At 38.2% G+C, this 19,443-nt stretch overlaps 1 protein-coding gene and 1 long non-coding RNA gene across 4 annotated transcripts in view; both read left to right on the top strand.

Moving 5' to 3' along the window:
• LOC149717450 (uncharacterized) overlaps positions 1-15,984 on the top strand; it is a 208,973-nt gene extending 192,989 nt beyond the window's left edge. For all 3 annotated transcript variants that reach the window (XR_016366820.1, XR_016366819.1, XR_016366821.1), the window contains one exon: positions 15,708-15,984. This is a non-coding gene — a long non-coding RNA (uncharacterized LOC149717450). The remainder of the gene's footprint in view (positions 1-15,707) is intronic.
• A 1-nt stretch (position 15,985) lies between these two features.
• On the top strand, positions 15,986-18,201 carry LOC149717457 (putative G protein-coupled receptor No9; the record flags this gene model as incomplete). Its single annotated transcript, XM_089834684.1, has 2 exons — positions 15,986-16,115; positions 16,196-18,201. Coding segments are annotated over 2 exons (1,713 nt in total), but the record flags the coding sequence as incomplete, so codon positions are not given.
• Between the last annotated feature and the right edge of the window lie 1,242 nt (positions 18,202-19,443).

The following is a 19,443-nucleotide window of genomic DNA, read 5'->3' on the forward strand; positions in this document are numbered from 1 at the left end:
AAAATGGAGATAGAAGTTATTTTCGACTCAAGATCGATTTCCCAAAGAATATTCCCCTTAATTTATGGCAGACTTATCAGAAACATGAACCTGTATACATTTGACCGTTCTTGTTTCAATTGCTGGAAACGATCTTTTCATGTTTTGGTATAAAGAGGTACTTTTCCGGATGGAGCTTTGCTTTTGCTGAGTTCGCTTTCTCTGCCAGTTTTCATTCAATTAAACAAGCAAGTTGTAAACCTTTCTCTGGCAGACCCAATTCTACGTACGTGTACACAGGTAGATCCCGGTTATTTTTCCCATCTTGAAGGAAAGATGTGCGATGGAGTAGAACCTCCATACCTATAAAGTAAACCCCATCTACGGAACGGCAACGAAGTCTTCCCAGCATCCTCGGCGTTTTGGTGCGTAAACGTCGACGATGCCCCTTGTGTCTTAAAAATAGAAGCTAATTCGCGAGATCTAGCTTCCTTTTTTTTTAATGGCACTACGTGGCGGCACTTGTCAATACTTTTAACAAAGATAGGGGCGTGCGTAAGGTACAAGGGGAGACTTTCATTGCCGCACATTACCCACCATCATTGCTCCTCCATCTCGCCTTTCTCCTCATATTTGGAATTTCTCAAGGGAATTTTACAGAGGACCTACTGGTGAATAGAAGAAATAATATTTTAAAGGGAGCATTCGCTTTAGAAATGAATTTGATCATGCAAACTCTGTATTTTGTGAACCTTTCTCTAACAAAATTTAACATAATATTCAAAAGGGGTCAAAAATCAAAGCAAATATTTTAACGGTTTGTGAACCGGAACGTTTCACGATCTCTTGAAATAATCGAACCCACTCTCTCACCCAGATTGTTTTGTGAAGGTTAATTAATAAGTATTTTTCGCAAAGTAACATTTAAATACGTCAGTTATTAATAAACGACAAAGAAAATATTATTGAGGAACTGACAGTGTGTTGTTGTTCTTGGACTGAAGTGTTGCACCTCAGGAATGTGTGAAATATTGCAACGAAAATACCGAAAATCTCTAGCTTATTTCATTGAAGCTTTCAATCATAAATGTTGCCATAACAAATTTTACCAACATTGCAGTGCACTTAAGACTATGTAACTTTTCAACTTAAAACGTTGAACAAATAAAATCAGGTACATTGTTTTAGAAGTCAGTATAATTTTACCTTGAGATTACTTCGTAAAATTTACATTGAAATTAGTATTTTCAACTCGAATTAATTCAGTTTAAAATGTTTAGTCTGAAGAGTCAAGATTAGAGTAAAATAGAATTTTGAGAACAGGCCTGCGCGAGACCGTGAAATTGTCCCCTTGTATAGAGAAAGTCGTTTCGCGTGACGAAATTGTTCGTTGTGTGTTATGTAAATATAAAAGAACGGGAATACATACAGCTAATCGGAATCATGGTGTCCCATTTCTATGCTGGTTTTGTGGGCTGGGCTTGAGTACTACTATTCATAATTCTGACGTCTTTCTAACAACGCGAGGTCAGGCAAGGTGCAACAGTCAGCGAGATGCATTATTCGCCTGGTAAAATTCATCATACATAGTTATTAGTCTAGCTTTCCCATCCTTGCCTGGTGCTGTTCTAGGAAAATGCATGGCTTCACTATGATTCCTAGTAGCTTTATGTATGTCTGATAAGCACAATAAATCTAGCACGCAGCGTGCCAGCCTCTCAATAAAGTTCGTTAAGAGCTTGTTTTCTTTTTTTAAAACACTTCTCGAGAGGATCCCGACGGCTCGCGGCGCATCCCGGAAGCTTGAAGCTGAGCCCAAAATGCTAAATTGATTTATGTTTGTCCCATCGCTTCCTCGTTTTCATCTACACTTACTCGGTCTCTTGCTGCGAAAGTATGCGCGTATATACCTCGTGTTTAATCCGTATTGCTAAGGATTTAACTACAATTAATAACTATCCTTAATTAGAAAGATTGAATACGGTTATAATTTGTCCTGGGAACTTGAACGGTATAACCTTAAATTAAAAATCCATGATAAATTCTTCTTTTTATCTCGAAAGACGATATCAAATATTAAAGAAGGACCAATTTGAGTTTAGGCCTACTTCAATATTGGACTCTACGTCCACGATTAGGGTTAGGCCTAACTGTAACGCTAAAGGAATAGGGTTATAGAATTTTACAGGTCTATTGTTGTGTTCAATTAATATAGTAATGACACAACTATTAAAATAACTTAAACATAGTTTATTGTCGTGATGATTAAAATACAACAGAGTATCTAAGCTACTAGGAGATTCGTCGATTACTGATGCTGTTACAATAGTTGGTTAGCTATTTATACAATACTGTTATCAGCTAGTAGACTTAATAATAGGCCAGTTGGGTTTTTTTATAGATAACATCAATTTTCCCTTTTTTTATAAGCCTAACCTTATTACTGGTTTATGTGTCCTTTGTGACCTTCTTAGAGATGGTTGTGGTTTGTTGGGTTGATGGTGCTGTACTGTTGTCAACTTCCTGCGGTATGTCGTTGATCTCATTTTGTGCTTGGACGTTTGATGGGTATCCACAGGATAGGTACCAATCGACGTCTTCACGTCATCTTGCGTTATGTGCAGATTCTGCGTGCCGTTTCTTAATCTGGTTTTGATGCTTCCGCATTGTGAGACTTCCGCTAGTGACCTGGTACATTGTTGATCCGATGATCTTGCTGATTTTTCCGGGAATCCATTTGGGACCTCGAGAGTAGTTGCGAATGTAAACGTTGTCACCAGGTCGAAACTTCGTTATGCCTATGTCTTGTCGATTTCTGGAGTTGAAGACGAATCGTTCTACAATCTCCGATGGTACCGGATTGAAGTAATCAGTGAGAGATTTGATCAGCTCGTCGTACGTCTTGTCTGTAGGTCTACTTGGTCCGACTATGTTCCGTATGGTAGCGTATGTTTTTGATCCAATGACAGTCAATAACACCGCCTTCTTCTTTGCTTCCTCAGTAACGCTATTTGCTATGAAGTAATGACCCAGCCTTTCTGTGTAAAGCGTCCATGACTCCGTTTCTTCGTCGAATTGACTGGTGATCGACATAGTTACTCTGGAACTAGTTGTCTCCTTCGTGATGAGCCTGGTTTCTTTTGGGAATCTTCTTGTGACAGTGATGCGTTGTGAATCGGGAAGTGCTTGTTACTTGTACGGACCCGGTTACTTAATACATCTCGCCTCCGTCGCCAATTTGTTGTGTTCAATTAATATAGTAATGACACAACTTTTAAAATAACTTAAGCATAGTTTATTGTCGTGATGATTAAAATACAATAGAGTATCTAAGCTACTAGGAGACTCGTCGATTACTGATGCTGTTGCAATAGTTGGTTTGCTATTTATACAATACTGTTATCAGCTAGTAGACTTAATAATAGGCCAGTTGGTTTTTTTTATAGATCGCGTACATAACAACTATGTAGTACCAGCCACCGATTTTCTTCATGTATCATTCAGTCGAATTCTTTACCAAAACGCCTTAAACTTACTTCAAAGTTAGGCCTAATCGTACATAGGTTCATAGAGTAAAATCGAGGGGATAATCACTCTCGGGTTTCTAGTAATCGTCTCAACATAGTCAAGGGCAGGGGCTTTAAAGATTACACGTAATCCCTTTTGTACAGTCAAAGGTACAGCGTGCAGAAGGATAACGCAGTGTGGTTAGCCCCTTGGCTAATATAAATTGTTTTTACCGTCTCTAATAATCTATAAATAGACATGTAATTCCAATTTTAAAAATTTTAATATTTTAAATACTGTTGTTTTCGACTAAAAAGAAGAAACACAGCCTTATAACCCCCAATTCATGGATACTGTTAAAACATTATTTCATAATTTTCTAATATCTATAATATCTCTTATAATTCCTCTCTCCATTCGCCCTAATTTAAGCTAAACCAAAATATAATTCTTCTCTCACTCTCTCTCTCTCTCTCTCTCTCTCTCTCTCTCTCTCTCTCTCTATCCATCTATCTCTCCCTCTCACTCTCTCTCTATCTCTCTCTCCCTCTCACACACTCTCTAAACCTGAATAGGAAAAAACTGCATAAAACGCGTTCGATAAAAACCGAATATATCCAATTCTTTTTGAATAATAATAATACATGAGAAAGAGCTTCCTCTTTCTTTATCCCTTTTTATAGTTCATCTTTCCTTCCGTCCGTCCGTTAAAAGGAAACACAGTATGGTATTGAAAGGCAAACCGGCTCGAGCCAATATTTCATAAGCTTTTACGCCAGTAACTCTTTCATTTTTCATTTTATTTACCTTTAAATATCGGCTCGATTTCTTTATGCTCTGTATCTTTCCATTGTCGGAAACTAATCCTTAATAAATGGTATTACGTATAAGCTTCGTTGCCGCGCATAACCATACCGATGATACCGAGGGTGGTGACATGGTTTGTGGTGAGGAAATACCCAATATTTTCAGTAGAAAAGAAGTATAGGCTATCATTGTTAAACATTTGCCAGACAGGTTTGCTAAACCAGTGAGCACTTATAAGGGGGAGGTAGGAGAGACTAAATTCTATGGCAGTCCCTTTCTAAACCGGTACCGAGCTGGCTCGGTATAAGAGGTCCGCATATGCGCAATAGGCACAACAGAGAGGAAGAAAAATCAGTGAAGCTTGTTTACGTCCAGTGTATACGGTTCATGTGACGTTCATATGTTCTCATTAGCAAAATCCACGCTTGTGACATTTCAAAGTTCTGTTTTATTGTCACGGTGTTTTGCCATATTTTTAAACTCTCGTTTATAGCATGCCCCAACATATGTAGTGTCGTTGGATAGGGCAGAACTGCAAGGCCGGTCTTATCCATTGAACCACTTGACCAGGGGCCCCGTTATTCATATATTTACATAAATATGGGGCAAAGTTTACTGCTTGTCCAGAGTACAGATTCGTCTCCAAAGTGGATGTAACAATAGTGACGTAGTTATTGCCACTTAGCTGTTTAGAATTACCTAAAATTTTCAGTATCGTTCTATAGGTATGTAAAACCACAGTTCTGACACTACGTAAGATGTAGCCCAATAATTATATCTTTGAACGTACGTTCTTGGATCTTTTATGGGTTCCCAACTTCCCATACACCTTGAAAAGACCGAAATAGCAGGATAAGAAAGGCGTCCGCCATCTTTAAGCTCGTAAATCTCGCCTGGATAAGTTTCAACTTTCAATTCTCCAGAAAATAGCTTATTGTATTGTATCCACCTTTTTTTGCTGCGGCTGACTTGTGAAAGGTTTTAATATATATAAAAAATCCTCCTTATCCCAAAGGAGAAGGGAAATTTTGAAGTTAGTCCCACTTTCAAAGTTCCACTCCTACAATCAAGCATTTCTCCTAGTACCTTAGCTTAATGAAAATTATTCCGAACATGTCGATTTCAAATATAATCAATAGTTGCAGAGAGAATTATGTTCAGAGCAGTGGAAAGAAGCTGAAATAAGGGCAACCCGTTCTTCTGTTTCGTTTTTCAGACCAAGAAATTAGGTGTATTATTATTTTATCTACTAAGTTACATTCATTTCACTAGTTACTCCGAGAGGCGTATATTCACTAGAAGTAAATCAATTGAAGTACGATTTAATTTCATCATAATTAAATTCCCAATACGGGCGGTATTGCGTGCATGACGTGGCTTCAATATTGGGGCTTAACCATTTCTTTTCTAGTGTTTACTTAATTTTTCTTCGAAAACTCTGTTCCAAAGTTCAAGATACCTTATCGTATATTGAACTCAAAAGGTGGTACAAACCGTAATATATATACACCTATATAGGAAAAATGGAGAAAAAGTCTTAAAAATGTTATACTGAAAATCGCGAAAAGCCGAAAGTTAGTGTTATAAAAAAAATACCTGCTCAGGTGAAAGATAAGAGGGTGGTTGTCGGCTGTGAAAAAGTCCAAAATATCTGCAGCCAAATCCCTACCATTCAACTTGAGTTTAGTAATGGAGCTATGGGTGAAGATAACCAACCTTAGTTGCGGTTCATATTTCACTATATTGAATGGAATAAGATGAACGAGTCTTACCCTTTCTATCCCTTACTCCCCTCGTGCATTGGAAGATGGAATAGATGTTTTTCTTCTCAGCTTTGGAGTATTGCGGGTAACAACTATAACCATAAATATTAGAAACATAACGAAAAGGGTTCAAGATAGAATTTCTCGGAGCTCATTGAAGGTGTAGATTTCTCGCCTTTGTTTTAGCGCAATTTCTACTCTTTGCTACGGATAGTTGTATCATAAGCCTGTAGCATATCCAAAGGATATTTGCTACGACAACGCATCCTTTGAAAAAAAAAGGGTTAGGGCCTTCTAGTAGCAGTGTATTCCTCCATTATCCAAGATGTCCTCTGTATTTCTCGTTGAGACGTGTCTCCTGGTGGCCCAGTTGTAGGAAACAGAATATATGGCCTACTGTGATCTATATCTCTTCTCCTAACCCAACAACTCAACGAAGGAAGGAAATCAGAGTAGGCCAGAAAGTCTCAATTTATATCTAGCCTCCATTATCCAAGATGTCCGCTGTATTTCTCGTTGATGTGCGTCTCCTGGTGGCGGAGTTCTAGCAAACAGAAGGCATGGCCTATTGTAATCTATATTTCATCTCCTAACCCAACAATTCAGCCGAGAATGGAAATCACAGTAGGCCAGAAAGTCTCAATTTATATCTAGCCTCCATTATCCAAGATGTCCGCTGTATTTCCTGTTGAGGTGCACGTCTCCTGGTGACGGAGTTGTTGGAAACAGAAGCCAGGGCCTACTGCATCTATATATCTCTTCTCCTAACCCAACAATTCAACCGAGAATGTAAATCATAGTAGGCCAGGAAGTCTCAGTTTATATCTAGCCTCCATTATCCAAGATGTCCGCTGTATTTCTCGCTGAGGTGCGGGTGTCTCCTCGCGGTGAAGTTGTAGGAAACATAAGTCATGGCCTACTGTAATCTATTTCTCTTCTCCTAACCCAACAAGTCAACCGAGAATGGAAATCACAGTAGACCAGGAAGTCTCAGTTTATGTCTAGCTTCCATTATCCAAGATATATACATATTTCTAATATCCATGACAATAGCGCCTTCTCTTGGAATGAAAACTAATATTATAGGAAACTACTTGGGAATTCGTCATTTATAACATCAAGCTCGGATGCCGGGGGGGGAGGGGGTAGTTCAAAGGAGGGAATGATTTATTGAGCGAGTTTGCAAATTGTTCTCTTTCTTTCTCTCTGGTTTTTCTCCCTTCCCTCGCGTCGTCCTTTTTCGCATCGAAGATACAATTGGATTATAAAATTTATTAGAAAAAAGAGTCAAAATAGATTCCTCCAGAGATTGAAAATAGGCTATAAGAAAAATTGGGAGTTGGTATGGATTTGGTGGAATTTCGAGAAACTTCTGGTCTGCTAGATTAATAACGACTTTTAATCTTAAGGGGTTGCTTGATTTTCAGGACCACTGGGATTATTGTGCGGGTTTATTTTTTTTTTCGGCGGTGAGACACGAACAAAGAGCTCTATGTCCATTTTATTTGAATTTATACGATATATTCATCAGAAAATCTAAAAATGTTTTTAATTTTCTTCAAAACTGTACGAATCCATCTAAAAATGTTTTTAATTTTCTTCAAAACTGTACGAATCCATCTAAAAATGTCTTTGCCTTTAAAACTGTAAGAATTCATCTAAACACCATGAATTTACCTCAAATCCTGTACGGATTCATATACACATATAATGAAGTTACTTCAAAATCTGTACGAATTCATATACACATATAATGAAGTTACTTTAAAACAGTGCGAATTCATATACACATATAATGAAGTTACTTCAAAACTGTATGTTGAATTTACTTCGAAACTGTATGTTGAATTTACTTCGAAACTGTATGTTGAATTTACTTCGAAACTGTAGGAATTTATCGGAAATTCTCATGAATTTACTTCAAAATTGTAGGAATTCATCAGAAATGCTCATGAATTTACTTCAAAACTGTAGGAATTCATCAGAATCACTCATAAATTTACTTCTAAACTGAAGGAATTCATCAAAAATTCTCCTGAATTTACTTCCGAACTGTAGGAATTCATCTAAAATTCTCGTGAATTTACCTCAAAGCTACGAATTCATCTAAAATTCTCATCAATTTACCTCAAAACTACGAATTCATCTAAAATTCTCATGAATGTCCCTCAAAACTAAGAACTCATCTAAAGGCGTGATATTTACTTCAAAACTGTAGGAATTCATCTAAATTATACTGAATCACAAACAAAACCAAAAGAAGTGAATCATAATACAAAGAAGGTATTAGAACTGTGTTTCTATATTTCTTTCTCTTGACTACTGAATACATATGGTACGACCCTCGACCCTAATCGCCATCCACTTGTCCTTTTATGACCAAGGCTTGTTTTTCGGCCATCCCTATATATATATAGCTAAGTTGTTTAAAGATCGCCATGCAGGATCCAAGAAATAAAGTGTAAATAAAGAAAGAAATAAAGAAAGAAGGACGAGTGTGATGACGATGGGTGGCCGGAATACGTATAGGAAACGTCGCAGACTGACGTTTACTTAAGGGAGCTGGAATGAGGGTCAACGGTTCGTCTAACACCAGTGTCCGTGACAGCTTTTCGTCATTTGTTTGGTCAGCGTATTTTCGCTTTTCCCGTTTTAGTTTTTTTTTTCCGACCCTGGTGACCGGACCTTCCCTGACCCCCCACCCGGGCATCCCCCAACTACAGCCTGTCAATGAAAGAAAATGAATCTGACCAAAAAACGGAAGTTAGGGTCGTTCCACTCCTATACCCGAAAGTCTTAAATATAACACCTTTTTCTTGAAGGGTTTTTTTTGTGTGTGTGGCTAGGCTTCCAAAGGTTTTGTCTTAAGTTTAGTAAATATCGTACTTTACTTATAGGGTACTTTAGCGGATGGGATCGAGGGGCTAAGCACACACTTTGTCTGGAAATTATCTTAAAATTCAGGAATAACTCAGGGAAATTTGTGAGGCTCGAGTATGTTTGCCCTAAAGGGGTTGCTCCAAGTAAAAATTGCCGATCCAGTAGTTATTACTCAAAAATAAAAAAACCTATTCCTGCAGACCATAGGTGGCCTTGCATTTTGAAATGTTATAGGAATCGGTTTTCCAAAAGATGTTTGAATCCTTAATGCGTGGACTTCATTTAGTACTGAGTAAATGTCCCCTCGAATCAGAGTCTACATTAATATTACAAAGAGGAGTCGGAGGCTCCCCTGACATTTTCAGGTTGAAATATGCAATTTATTGAGGACTTGGTATTGCCAACTTGATAAGGATTGAATATCCATCCACCTTATGTTAGGTGTTTTGTTACTTGATTGAGCACACGTAAATAAGCAGATTTTAAATATCTTTATTAACTACATGAAGCATGAACTAGGAATGCGTAACAATAGATTAAAAACATGGCTATTTATACAACACTGCAAGGTTACTTTTTTAACTGATAAAACATTAGAGTAAAACAATAGATCAATAATAGACATAACGTCACATCCCCTTTTCTTGATCTATGTTCGATTATTCCTTGGGTCCATTCGTCCGAATCTAACTATTGGTTTTGAAATGCGACCGCTTCTTGTTTTTGTGCCGTAATTGCGTATTTCATTGCTGAAGTTGTTGAGTGGCTGCAACTTGGACATTGTCAGAACGGTCTGGGCTGGAGATGTCTTCTGTTTCATCCGTTCCGCGTGGTCTGTGTCTCGATTGAAGGACGTCTCTGTTCCTTGGGCTGTTGACTGGTGGAGGATCTTCCGTAATGCCGCTACGTATGACAGGATCCCGGATGGTAGAGTTTGATTTCGGGCTTATGTCTTCTGGACCAATATCAGAAACCTGAGGACTTAGCGAAGACGGTATATTACTTGTCTTCTGCCGGGTAAGGTGATTAGATGGAAACGATTCCTTCGCAAGTCGCCGTTCGTTGTCTGAATTATATAAGACCTCGGTTCCTCTGCTTTTCTTATAATTGTCCCTTCTCTTCGCATATCAATTATCCATACCCTGTCTCCAGGGTGCAATTCGGGCAGTTCTTTCACTCCATGGTGACGGTCAAAATTTCGTTTTTGGGCTTGTTGGTGTGATTGTGTCTTCTCTCGTACAACTGCTTGCGGACGCTCAAACCGACGTCTCCATTTTGGCCAGTCATGTGGACACGTGAAGTTGAAAGGTGCCGGCGTGTCAACGTGAAAAGACGTTGAGACTTGAGGCGTTGCAGGTACGGCGGCGGCTTGCGTGATTCTGATAGCAAGATGCATAAGTAATGGGGGCGCGTACGCGACTGGAAGGATACGGACCCGAAAGAAAACCGACTAGAAAAGACCGACTTCTGACACCATGTTTCGTTACTTGATTGAGCACACGTAAATAAATAGATTTAAAATAGTCTTTATTAACTACATGAAGGATGAACTAGGAATGCGTAACTTTAGATTAAAAACATGGCTATTTATACAACAGTGTAGAGTTACTTTTTTACTGATAAAACATTAGAGTAAAACAATAGATCAATAATAGACATAACGTCACATTAGGTTTATGTGAAATCATACTTTTTTATATTTATTTAAGTAATTTACAATATGGCGGTGATGAGAGACCACCTTGAACAGTGGTGGGAAAAATGAGATCACGGGAATTATTACATCTCAACTCTGTCTGCAAATGTTCTTAGGTCATATATGGGTTGTGGTCATTGCGCTAGGGTTTGTTTATTTAAATTAAAGGGCTTCATATAGTTCTTCTCTCGCTTTTAAATTAAAAATTGAATATTCCATAGACTAAACCCCGCTAAGGAGCCCCTAAATTAGAAGAAGAGGTGATGAAGAAAAGTTATAAAAAATAATTGCCTCTCTTAGGGACTACGAGAAAGAGCAACGCGTTGTATGCAATGACAAAGCTAGGCTTCCCTTGTGCGCATTCCTCTATATAACCCTACCCCGTCCCCAGACCCTAGCCAGCCGGGAAATCACGTCTCATCCATTCTTCCCAGTTAAAGTTACGGCTTCTGTTGGACGTTAGACGTCTGGGTGCGAAAGTCTTTGGAGTTGCTCCTCCTTTTACCTTTTATCACTCTAAATTGCCCAAGCTGCTAGGCCTAACTCGACCTGCTGCTGCTACGTTTTCTACGGTCTTTTTTTATAGCACCTTTCTGCTTTCTGCCCTTTTTTGACCTTTTATACGTGTATATTTATTGTATTGTAACTTTCTTTAGCATTGAACCAAAATACAATACCTTTAAGCGAGCTTTTCCTTTAACATTGGTGTGCGGCAGGAACAACATTTCTACAGGGGTGTATTGAAAATAAATTGTGTTATTTCACCCTGAATGTCGGCTTCCCCTACCATATCGAAATTCGCTTAAAGTACCTAGAGTCACATTGTATTTTATTTATTTTTTATTTTATTATTATTTTTATATATAAGCCTATTTGTAAAATTGCATTTAAATTTAATTTGCATTTAATATGCCTATATATTAACATATTCAGTATAAATTACTTAAGGACCTAAAAACTAAAAAGGGACTCTTTTGAGAATTTAGTGATTAAATTTTCATGCGGCAGAAACAACATTAAAAATAGCTTACAAATAATCCAATATTTATTAATTTTCTTCTTTGAAGTAGTAACTAAGTCCCTAAGTCACTCATTGTAACCAAACGTACGCTTTATACTAAACGTACTTCGTTATCGGTTGTACAAAAGTAACTCGAGAGTGATTAGCCCCTCTAAAATACATATAACACTAATTAATCATCCTTGCTTTTATATTTATTTTATCACATATCCAAATTTCCACTCCTTACTATATTCTCCTTTTCCCAAAGTCTAGATATAAATTACAAATATCTTGAAATCTGAGAGTGATTAGACCCTCTATCCCAACAATAATTAATCAAATTTGCTTTTACTGAATCCTCCTTATCTAATATAAAATTAATGGAATCCCAAAATCTATAATTTACCAATATTGGGGAAAATAAACGAAGAAGCCTTTCTGTATAAATTTTTGAAGAGTTAATCACTGTTTTTCTTATAAAAAAGAATGCATCATCCGGTTCTCTCCGATGCAAATTAATTCACTCTTCATCATACATTTCCTTTGAAACAAAATACTTTTTACGTATTGAAGACTGGAGGTTTTTCTTTTTCGCCTTTTGTACTAGCTAGCTCTTTTCCAACATTAAGAAATGATTTTTAAGTTCCATTTTGTTTTGTATTTCTAACTTTTATTTGGGTTTTTAGCTTCTTGCGCTTATGATTGATTTTCTGGCTGGTTTTCACGTGACTTGATACCTCAATAATCTTCACGTTTAACAGAATTTCAAATTTCCCGCTTTATTTAATACAGGGTTCATACAAACCTGGTAAACCTGGAAAAATCAGGGAAATAGTTGACAAAAACCTCAGGGAAATTTCGAATTTTTAGTAAAATTCAGGGAAATCAGGGAAATTTGTGTCAAACAGGGGCGAGTAATTAAGCAAAATGTTTATAAACATACCCTCTATAGGATTAACATTACACTAAACTTTGGAGGTTATAGAAGAGATACGGGGATGTCCTTTGATTATGTAATAGTCATATTTGCCCCGCCCCCCACCCTCCTTCGTTAACATTTGCTGCATAGGATACTCCATATACGGGAAAAACCTGTAGAATTCAGGGACGTATATGAGGACAAAACCTAGAAATCTCAGGCAAATTTGTTTTCCAAAAGTTCTATGAACCCTGTAATATCAGCACACACTGTTTAAAGCTACTCATGCTGGGGGTTTTGGTGAATTAGGATCTCTATTTTTCTGGTAGATCAAGGTCACATTTTCTCCCTTAGTCTGTTCTATATAGACCCTTTTGAAATGGAGGCCGGAGTATGGTGTGATTAATATAGGGTTATGATGGAACATTGGTTGTATGTGGACAACAAAGACGTTAGACATGGCTTCAAAGTTACTTGTCCACCAAATTTGATCCTTCCTGTTGGTCCGTCATATGTAACGTCTTTGTTTCGTTTTTCTCCTTTGTAAAAAGACAAGATGATCAAACATCGAACTCTACAACTGTATTGGATTGTCGAATATTTGTTCATTAGAGTACTGTAGCGAAAAGCTTTAATATGTCCGAGGCATCTTGTTTATTTTTTGTACGATAGGCAGAATGTTTCCATCTATACAATATTTTTAATAAAAGAGAAAGAGAAATGCGCGGGAAAAATTGTTTTTTGGCGGGAAAAACTCGAGAACGGGAAAAAATGCCCCTGGGGAATAAAAAGCGGAGCCCAGGCTCGAAATTCGTTAAAAATTTCGGGATAGTTTTCCCGCTTTTCTGTGGAAGTCAAGTTCCACGTATAAAGTTTTGGAAACGAGCGGCGCGGAGTTTCGTGCTTTTTTTTATTTTATTCCAAGGGATTTTTGGGAAAGTCTTCCAAATCTCGTACATCATTAAGTATTCAAAAGCGACAAGGCTACTAATGGAAAATACCCCCTAAAGAGTCCCATTTACTTTTAAAGGTCATATTTTAACACTTTGAAAAAGAAAACTATTTTAAATAAAGATGGGTGGTACATTTTTATGTTTATATACGTATTACACCTGGGATTTTATGAAAAAAAATTATCTTTTGCTATTATTTGGGTTTATGCAAATATTTTGAGTTTCTTTATAAAGGCATCTGTTAAACATTTTTATTACTTTTTGGGCCGCCATTTTAAAAGATGGCGGAGGGCAAATCGAAACCCAAAAAGCAATAAAACCCGTCTATAGATTAAATGAACCATTGCATTGTAAATTTTTGTGAAATATATATGTTGAAACGTATGGATGTTATTCTGTAAGGAAGAATTTTTATATATATAATTTTCGTCCGCCAATTTATTCAAGATGGCTGCTGATTGAAACATTTTTAGTATTATAAGTCAGGAATTTGACTTATATAGCCTGATTGCGGACCAATTATAATTTTACAGCATTCTAAAAGATGTTTCAGATACAATTTAAAAGAAAATAATAACATAAGTTTATAAGATATGTTCCATAAGTATGACACTACCTATACTTCGTAATGCTAGAGAATTACAGCTCGAGCTAGTTGGAGAACGACAAGCGAGAATTGAAGTCCTACACTCGGTTAGTTTTGCAGGACTCCCATCTTCCTATTTAGTCTGTACTAAGCCTTTGGCAGCGCCTCACCAGGCGTCGCTTTACCTCGAATCTATGACCTACGTCACTTCATGACAAGCTCCTGTTTGTAACCAGTGACAAACTTATGGAACATATCTTATGAACTTAAAATAATAATAATATCGTATCTTTTTTACAAGAGCATTTCTGAAGTTAAGGTTTCTAGATAAATCAATTTTTACTTTCATCTACCAATATCGATAAACAAAACTTTGTTTTTTTTTATTGGAGAGATCTGAAAATTCCCGTGCCGTTATATAATAGATTAAAAAACAATGGCCAATAGATTTTGATATAAAAACCAAAAAGGTAACTTCGCGAAGAAACGATAGATTTTTACTGACCAAAAATAGCTTTTCTATACCGAAGAGTATATTTTTTGATACGGTTTCTTTGGTCTTCTTGCGCGGTGTATATATAGTTTCGTTACTGTTTTTTAAAAGACTTCATCCCAGCAAGAAGTGATATCTAGTTTACTAGGGAGAAGGTATAAATTCGCCACATTTCCAGCTTTATCTTCAGTCCAAACGTAGACGTGTCCGGAGTTAATCCCCACCGCCTCTAAATTACAACCAGCATCTCATTGGTTCTTGAAAACTCACGTCAGCGCGACGCGAATGATGAAAATTACGTATTTTCTGACAGAGGAGAGGCAAAATAGCCCGGCTTCCTTTACGCCCCCCCCCCTCCCCTTGTATTTTGAAAGGGGGACTGGGACTATGGCGCGCGAATACTTAGGCATCTTATACCTTCTCCCTGATAAACTAGATATCACTTCTTGATTTTGTTTAGGTAAAAAAAAACAAGGCTCTGATATTTGAAATATCTTTTGTGACGATCGATGGGTATGGGTGCGCAATGTTCTAGAGAATCGATTTTCCGATGGTTTAATCGATTTGAAATAACTTGGTTGGTTGGTTGATAGGTTTGGTTTTTGGGCCACCCCTTAAATTTTAAGCTAAATATAGTGTCTCAATGTTTCATTTGACGCGTAACCAAGGGCTGTTATTTATTATTATATTTTTTTAAGTACTCCTTGACCAGGGATAGATTTAATGTTAGAAGTAGCAATGGAGAACGATTAGTATTTACTTCAGTGCGACTCATAGCCCAGTATAGAGCCTCTCCCTCCAACACGTAACGAAAAGTTTAAATTATCTTATTGGCTCACTTAAACTACGTTTTGATGACGTTGCTGATGGGGAAGGCGAAAAATAAGCAATTCCTTTTTACCTCTATCGCTATGACCCGCCTCTTCTTTCATGCCCCCCCCCCTGTCCCGGGAAGAGGGTCTGGGACTTTGACGGGCGCCCATATTACTCTGTTCTCTATTCCTACTTTTAAAATTAAATCTATCCCTGCCTTGAGTAACATTTTAATGCGCTAGATGAGTTTTAATTGCTATGTTAAAAGATAATTAATGTAGGTTTCTTTTTCCAATATTAATTGGCAGGAACTGGAAATGCTCAATGAAAGTTATTCAATAATCATCAGCCCGGATTGTCTAATTTGGACGACGAGGCGTTGTTCGTTTTCGTCCAGGAATATTTGTCGCCAACGAGACTCTTCGAGTCGAGCATGACGCGAAGCAGTTCCGTTAAATTCGTCGTCGTTTGCTTCCGATGAGACGAGTGGAGGCGTTAAGGGGTAGGAGTCCGTGGTCGGCATGTTCCCTTTCGGCTCGCGTTCGAGGGCATGAACGACAGCGACACTTCGGGCATTCTAGATGGCCCGCTGCTAATAGCCAAAGACGTCGTCTCCGGGTCCTGTCTCAATGGTACCCATTACGAGACGCTGCGAAAGGCCCCCGTCGTTGCTATTCTCGTCATTCTCGGCGTCATCAATTTCGCCGTTATTGCCGGTAAGTCTCTCTCCTCGCGTGAAAGACCCGCCGCCGTAATAGTTTTAATCTTGAAATGGGTTTTATTATTATTTCGATAGGTAATTTGCTGGTAATCGCGTCCATTTTCGTATCGACTAAACTTCGAACAGTGACCAACTTCTTCATCGTTTCCCTGGCAGTGGCGGACCTTTGTTTAGGTTTGGTGGTCCTTCCCTACTCGATCAGTCTCGAGGTGCTCAAGATATGGATATTCGGGGATATTTGGTGTCAAATCTGGCTGGCGGTGGACGTTTGGATGTGTACGTCCTCGATTCTCAATTTGTGCGCCATCAGCGTCGACCGCTACTTGGCCATCACTCGTCCGGTCCACTACCGCAGCCTGATGTCCTCGAGCCGGGCGAAAGTCTTGATCGCCTGCGTTTGGGTTTTTTCCTTCATCATCTGTTTCCCTCCCCTGGTCGGCTGGAACGACCAAGACAAACCCCCGGGCGGCCCCGACGGCAACCTGTCGTGGGCCGGAAATTTCGGAAATTCGGGACTAAGCGACGCGACGCGTCCGGAGGACGGTTCCTCCACCCTCTTCATAAATTTCGACATGGCTTTGTCGAACGAGACGGTCGTGGCGGAAATGGGCGATTCGGGCGTACTCTCGCGCTTTTTTGCCGCGTACGACGCTCAAGACGATCTTTTCGCGGCTTCGAGTAACCCGTCGACCTCATCTTCCGCGCCTCCTTTGAACGAAATTCGAATCGAAATCGGGGCGACGGAATCGATTCCGTTGAGCGCCAATAACGATAGTTCGAGCGAGAACGGATGCGAGTGTACTTTGATCAACAATAAAGGGTACGTCATCTATTCGGCTCTTGGCTCATTTTACATTCCCATGTTCGTCATGTTGTTTTTCTATTGGAGGATTTATTTAGCCGCTTTACGAACTAGTCGGGCTTTGCAACGCGGCTTTTTAACGACGAAAGGTTCCTCGGGGCAGGACCAGAGCGGAGGTGGTAACGGCGATTTGACGTTGCGTATGCATCGAGGCAAGTCGGCCGAAACCAACTGCTTGGACGCCCATCGTCATTCGGGCGACATTATTATCCCGCGCAAAAAGGCCCCTTCTCCTCGGGGACCGGGTGGATCCCCGGGAGGAGGAGGGGGTATGGGTGCCGGCGGAGGTGGGCTGCAAAGGGCCGGCGCCAAAAAGTACATTCACTTCACCGCTTACGGCGGAAAGTCGTTAACTAGCAACGGCACTGACAACCCGCTGGAGGGTCGCGATCGGACGGATTCCCGCGCGGCCGCCGTTCGCTTGAGTAAACGCAACATTCGATGGCACGCTCGACGCTTCCACTCGGAGGCCAAAGCCACCAAGACGGTCGGCATCATCGTCGGCGGCTTCGTTTGTTGCTGGCTCCCCTTCTTCACCGTGTACCTGACCAGGGCTTTCTGCGAGGACTGTTTCTCGGATCTGCTCTTCTCCATTTTCTTCTGGCTCGGTTATTGCAACTCCGCCATTAACCCCTTGATCTACGGCCTCTTCAGCAAGGACTTTCGACAGGCCTTTAAGCGAATCCTTTGTCGTTGCTTTGTCAAGGACGAGGGCATATCCTCTCTCATCAAACAAATACATTTGCCCACCTTCTTCGAAGAAAACAACCTAGAAGAGCCGCCCGTCTCCGAATAGAAAACCATTCATCCAGACCCACTCCCTCCCCTTCCTCTCCCTCGTTATTCAAATATTGTTATTATTACACTTATTGTTATAAATGTCATTCAATTAGATTCCTATCGTTGTTTCGCCGTCAATTAATTCGAAAACAATAATCATCCTTTTATTCATTTTAAATTCTATTTAAAATTTCTCTAATTTTTTCGCTGACAAATAATGAGCCACGAAGTGCGCTAGATTTTACGTATTCACATTTGTGCCAGTTTCTTTCACCAAACTCCACCGTTGTTACGTCACAAAGCGTACCGACATTACGTTCCTTTGCCTATTTAATATCTAGAAACTAATTCAAGAAGATACCCTTTTATTCTTTCATTTCGTTTGGCACGATTAATTTCCACAGTTTTAATTGCTTAAATAAATTTTTAAAGCTATTAATTCTTAAAGTTAACGAACTGACGGGCTTATTCCTTTAAAATTTTTTTTCGACTAAAATTAAATATGAACGTAATAATTTCTAGTCGTAAATAAGTATAGGACTAAACCAAATAAAGTTTAAAAAGAAACAATATTGTGATAAACGTGTTTTTAAATAACGAAATTATTTTATTTCATCTTTAATTAATTGAAATTATATTTAATATTAACATTAATTTACAAAATATAAATGAAACTTGTTATTATATTTAAATTATCCTTGATATTTTCTTCAATATTTTCTGCACATTTTTGGCCAAGGCCTAAAAAACCAAAATAGAGCTTTGATGATAATTTTAATTCAAAATTAAGTAAAATTAAATTTAGGGTTATATTAACTAACCAAATTATCTGTCCGTTAAATAATTTTTCAATATTACGTAATCATAAATATTAAATTTTAATTTCAAAATTAATTTCTTTTAATGAAAAATATTTAAATACCAAGAAAACCTTTACACACTCCCCGAACGCCGTTCCGTTTCTATCGTAACAAAATCGTAACAAATGTGGATGTTATGTAAACAACAAATTCTATGTTAAATTAACTAAGACGTATAGTTAAGAACCGCGGAAAGAGAGCATTCTTTTATTTATTACGACGATTAATCGAATACGGATTCTAAAGGCTTGAAAGAAATTACGTTAATTTCCCTTTTTAAAACATAATCCATAAAGGGTAAGGTTTATAAGTTAATCGGATTTGTATAAAAACCAACTTGTTTTAATTTTAATTTCTTTTCTTTTTCTGTAATTTGGGATAGGAAAGAAATTATGTACCTAAAAAAACAATGTGGTTAGAAATATATATAAATATATAAATATATATTGAAGAATGGCTTACGAATTATATAAAAGAAATAAATATAGTTGAATCCATATCATAGCACTCTTGTCACTATGGTTGGTAAGTTTTAGGCGTTATGACGTCTCTCAATTATATTTTTATCCCCTTTACTTCCCTTTAATTATATTTTTTTTCTAACAAATGGGCGTATCTAAATATTATTCACTGATAGAAATTGTTCAATTTTCTTTTCATACGTCGTCATATATGGAGTGTTAATTTTTTAGACATTGTTGCCCCCTCGATTGGCCAACTGCGCTTGCGCTCCTGTAGTTTTTCGCGATAGGAACTTCCACCATATTTAGTCAGTTTGACCAAAAGTAATATAAGAAACCTTCCTTAGGGAGGTTTCTTAT

This window comes from Phalangium opilio, unplaced genomic scaffold (assembly GCF_054372755.1).
Source record: "Phalangium opilio isolate 3A_F unplaced genomic scaffold, DU_Popi_V2 ptg000003l_1, whole genome shotgun sequence".
In the NCBI taxonomy this organism is placed as follows: Eukaryota; Metazoa; Arthropoda; class Arachnida; order Opiliones; family Phalangiidae; genus Phalangium; species Phalangium opilio.